The sequence below is a fragment of the Artibeus jamaicensis genome, unplaced genomic scaffold, assembly GCF_021234435.1.
Source record: "Artibeus jamaicensis isolate MK-2021 breed Jamaican fruit bat unplaced genomic scaffold, CSHL_Jam_final contig_1769, whole genome shotgun sequence".
Lineage (NCBI taxonomy): Eukaryota > Metazoa > Chordata > Mammalia > Chiroptera > Phyllostomidae > Artibeus > Artibeus jamaicensis.
The window spans coordinates 24,567-29,468 of NW_026521346.1; the positions used below are offsets into that span (position 1 = coordinate 24,567).

At 48.5% G+C, this 4,902-nt stretch overlaps 1 protein-coding gene across 1 annotated transcript; it reads right to left on the minus strand.

The window, feature by feature from the left end:
- Positions 1-247: 247 nt before the first annotated feature.
- Positions 248-475, minus strand: LOC119043665 (protein BRICK1-like). The gene has a single exon (XM_037137700.2). The coding sequence runs from the start codon at positions 473-475 to the stop codon at positions 248-250; it is 228 nt and encodes a 75-aa protein (XP_036993595.2).
- Between the last annotated feature and the right edge of the window lie 4,427 nt (positions 476-4,902).

A 4,902-nucleotide genomic window follows, 5' to 3' on the forward strand; every position in this document is an offset into this window, starting at 1 on the left:
AGTTCTACAAAATGTTACTGAAAAGGTAAAATGCCTAATGTTTTCAAGAGTTCCCCTGGACTTTGCCCCACATCACATTGTCAGATGTACGTGGCAGAGCCCAAAGGCCACATTATTGAAGAAAGAAAAACAAGAATAAGCCCTGTTGTTCTTTAAGGAGAGACGAAAGAGCTGAGGGCGGCTGGGACCTTTCCCACGGAGGCCTGTGTTCTGTAAAGCCACTTCCCAGCAGCAGCCTGGCATAGCTCTAGGTGAGGGTCTTACCCTTTGTCACCCGTGCTTCTATGTACTCTATTCTCTGTTCGAGGGCTGTCAATTTCTCATTCAGTGTTGCGAGCCTTGAAGGACAAGACATGTCGAACGAGTTGAGAAAGTCCACGATTTTCTTGATGCTTCTGGCGATGAGCTCAGTGTACTCCCGATTCGCCCAGTCCTGGTGAATTTCCAGCTGCACCGGATCCTCCTGTCCAGCCATGGCTGCCGCCTAAGGAAGGAGGTGTATTCTTTTAGACTTCTTTTGTCTGGGAAGCTCCTCATTTGGCCTTCCATTTTAACTGAGAGCCTTGCTGAGTAGAGTCATCTTGATTGCAGGTCTCTGGCTTTCAATACTTGGAGTGTTTCTTGCCATTCTCTTCTGGCTTGGAGCATTTTCACTGAGAACTCAGCTGCTAGCCTTGTCGGGGCTCCCTGGTATGTTACTTCCTTTTTCTCCCTTGGTGTCTTTAAGATTCTCTCTTTGTCTTGGAATTTTGCCACTTTAATGATGATGTGTCTTGAAGTGGGCCTCTCTGGGTTCCTCTCGACTGGGGCTCTCTGTGTTTCCTGGGTTCCTATGACTTCTTCTCTCATCAGATCAGGAAAGTTTTCCATCATTACTTTTTCAAATAGGTTTTCTATGCCTTGCTCTTCTTCTCCTCCTTCTGGCATCCCTAGGATGTGGATATTGTTAGGTTTCATGTTGCCTTGCCGTTCCCTTACCACCTGCTCATTCTTTCTGAGTCTCTTTTCTTTTTCTTGCTCTATCTGGGAGTTTTTTTTGTTTTTTACCTTGCCCTCCAACTCCCTGATTCGATCCTCTGCTTCATCCAGCCTGCTTGTAATTCCTTCTCATGTGTTTTTTTATTTCTGAGAGTTTATTGTTCATTTCTTCCTGGTTTATTTTACAGTTTCTATTTCCTTTTTCATGCTGATGGAGTTCTCACTGCGTTCCTGGTAGTTGTCTGTGAGGTCCCTGAGCGTCTTTGCAACCATGCATTTGAACTCTATATCTGCTAGTTTGGTTACTTCCAGTTTGTTTATCTCCTTTTGTGGGGAGGCTTCCATTCCTTTTGATTTCGTGTTCATTTTGTCTCCCCATTTTAGCTGACTCTTTTGGTTGTTTCTGGGCTTTCTGATGTTTCGCTTTGTTAGCTGTCTTTGTAGGCGGAACTTCAGTGGTAGGAATTCTATGAGGTTCAGTGGTGTGGTCTCTGATCTCCTTGACTGGATGCTCTAGGTTTGCCCTTTCTTCCGTTTGTGTGGGCTCTCTGGTTGTCCTTGGGTTTGTACCTTTTGGTGGTTCCCTTGTTGGTGGCTTTGGTCCTCCAGCAGGTATACTGATGTTCACAGCACCCACCTATTCTTGGATGTGAATAGTGGCAGGGGGTAGGCAAAATGCCTTAAGACAGCTGGAGAGTGTTTTATGGGATTTAAAGTACCAGCAAGAAGAGAAGAGATTGGAGATTGTGTGGATAAGTATAGGATTAACTGTGCTGTTTCACCCCATTAGCCCCTTTTGATAAAAGGTGAGAGAGAGATAAGACTCTTGTTAGAGGGGAGGGTGATTGTGAGTCGAATCCAGAAAACAGAGTGCTTGTGCAAGGTTAGATGATGAGCTACAGTGAGACTAAAGGATAGGAAGTAGGCGTGGTGTGAGAGAGGATAGAGTCGACCATAATGATGACCATAATAGAGTTGACCATGATAGAGTGGATAATAATAATGATGCTCAGGATTAAAGTGAAGTGGGCTAAGACCATGCAGGGCTGCCGTGTAGTATGTACAATTGTAGGGGACAACAATTATTTACAATAATTGTTGTAAATAATTATAGTACTGGAACAACAATAATAGGACAAGAAGTAAGTGACTCAGATAAGCAGGATAGAAAGTACCCAGTCAAGAGTTGTGTGTTATGGGAACATGGGTGAAGGGAAAGAAGGAAAATAAAAATACAATACAGAGAGCATATGGAAAATCAGTCACGCAATGCAAGTCAGTAGGGAAATAAAACGAGGAATACGACACACAAGGAAGAAAAATGTAAAATACTGATAAAATAAAAGTGGTAAAAATAATTCGAAGATAATAATAACACACATACACGACACCATGCCAGCCATGTGGGACAGCAAAGTGACATTTGTCTCAGTTTCTTGGTTTTGGGGGTTAGCCTTATGCTCTCCCTTTTGATCTGTCTCTGGACCCTTGGTAAGTCTGTGTCTTATCACCTCAGTGGGAAGAAGAAAAAAAGAAAAAGAAAAAAGGTGGTGGTGGTGGGGTGCAGGAAGACAGAGGATCCAAAAAGAAAAGGGAAACCATAAAGATAATAATAGGCCTCCTGCTGACGCTAAAGCTGTTCAGCGAGTTCTGCTGGTCTTCCTAGATGCCCCAGGAAGAGGGGGCTGGGCTTCTCTTTCCTCCCTTCCTTTGGTTCTGAGAGGATGGGGACCAGGTTTGGGCCGCACTGTTCACAGTTTCCCGGCCTCTGGCCCAGGTGTTCCGTGAGCTGCCAGGCTGTAGTCAGCCACTCAGCTGCTCACGGTGTGAGTCCATGTCCAGCACAGAACCCAAGACAAGTGGGGTGCAGGGGTTCCCTGTCCTAGTGTCTCTGGGCGAGCCGTGCCAGACGAATGGGGTGTGTGGTTCCCTTACTACTGTCTCCGGGGTACGCTGTGCCAGACAGGTGGGGTGCACGGTTTCTCTCTGCCACTCACTCTGGGCACGCACAGCTGCAATGTCCCTCAGGGCGCACCAGCCACTGCTGGAGAGTTCCTTACAAAGCAAGCTGCCTGCCGTTCTTAACAGACACATGGCTTTTTGCACAGCCCCACTGTCTCACCAGTGTGGACACTATCCAAGTCAGGGTCCAACACGGACCGTCTCCTCCCTTCTCTAGGTGTCGCTGGCACCCCAATTTCTCTGGTGCCCGTGTCCACGCTCCCAGCGGGTGTGTGCCGCCTCTGTGTGTCTCCCACTTTGTCTCTATTCCCCCAGCAACTTCCAGCACCCAGGTCCGTCCTGGTGCCCGGCTGCCCTCCCTGCTCTGGTAGGGGAGGGAGCTGGTGCTCTAACTCTCCTCCCTGTATCCTGCAGCAGGCCCTGGTCTGGAGGCCGCAGCAGCCTTGCTCCCTGCACAGATCCCAGGACCTGACCATCCCAGCACACTCCCCTCACTGTCTGTTTTTCAGTGTCCTCTGCAATCTTTTGACTCCAAACTTCCTATGAGCTGGCATTCCGTTGGCAGTTCACTCTGTTTCCTCGGATGGGCTAGGTGTTCCCCCCTGGGCACAGGGAGAACCGGGATCCACTGCCATCTACCTCGCCGCCATCTTCCCCGTCTCAGCTCTTTCTTCTGTATACAGCAAACGAAGAACCCAGAGTGTGCCTATGGGAAGAAAGGGAGGTGTGAACAGATAGCGTTTTCAAAGACCCTAGTCATCCTGAGGCCAACTCCCCCCCAGGAGGGTTTGTGTGCTGCTTCAGGCTGACGCGGGTCAAAAGTCAGAAACCCAGGGGAAGGAGAGGGCCTTAAGCAGAGTCTGATTGCCAAGGATTTTGCTGCTGTTGTTCCGTGGGCACTAGTAATTCACCTAGTCGCCCGTGAATCGAGCAATGGGAATTGGAGGGACTGTGTCTGGGTTTGGGCTAGGTAATCCAGGGTGGGCGGCACCCATGAACCTTAACCTCAGCCCTATGGGAAGGGACGCTCCTTGCAGTGAGCCACTTCCTGGAACACAAAGTGGAGGCCTCCTCAACTTCACTGCCATCCAGGACCACTGGTCTGGGGCCAAGGTCAACATCATCAGTCCACACCAAACCCTGCACGCCGATCTTTAGAGCACCTGTAGCCGAGATCGCCGAAAAACAATCTCGGGAAGCATCCGAGATGAGTGTCGGGAGGTGACCGAATGAACAATCTTTCCATCCCTGCAGTGGAGTGTCATTTGGCAAAAGAAAGGAATGATCTTCCAAGACACGGAGGCACACGGATGAATCTGCAACACATACTACTAAGCGAAAGCGCCCCCTCAAAGGGCTATATGTACTACGGGATCCAGTTACAAGAAATGGTGTCAAAGGCAAAAATGGAGATATTAAACAACTGATCACAGTGCTCGGCGGGAGCACTGAGTGGGAACTTCCATAGGTAAAGCACAGGTAGTGTTTCAGGGCGGTAAGGAACATGTATGCTTGAGCCGGGGATGTGGACAACTGCGTGGAAATTGCCTGAGGGCGTGTGGGGGCTGGGTGCAGGGGAGCACAGGGGGAAAGTGGGACAACTCTAGTAGCATGAGCAATCAAATATAATGTAAAAATCTTTGGGGGCAGTAATCCCCTCGTGCCTGATAACATAATGGCGGTCACAGGACAGTACGGATTGATCAAAGTCCTTAGTGATTTGCAGCACAAAGATGGAAAGTTACTGTATGCTAAGTTGAAACATATCACTAAGGACGTCAGGGGGTACTATGATGGACTTCAGAATGTAAAACAGGAATCTAACCAGAAGACAAATGTGTAGAAAAACTGCACTGAAGAGGGGAGGGGAAGGGAAAGAGTGCTGAGCGAGGCACCTTTGGAAACGAAAGAAATCCCTAAGGCTAAACAGGAAAGAAAAGGAACATATGCAGCCTCCCTGGT

Bases quoted from the DNA above. Each gene is read 5' to 3' on its own strand.
- LOC119043665 (XM_037137700.2), bottom strand. From the start codon at position 475: ATGGCTGGACAGGAGGATCCGGTGCAGCTGGAAATTCACCAGGACTGG.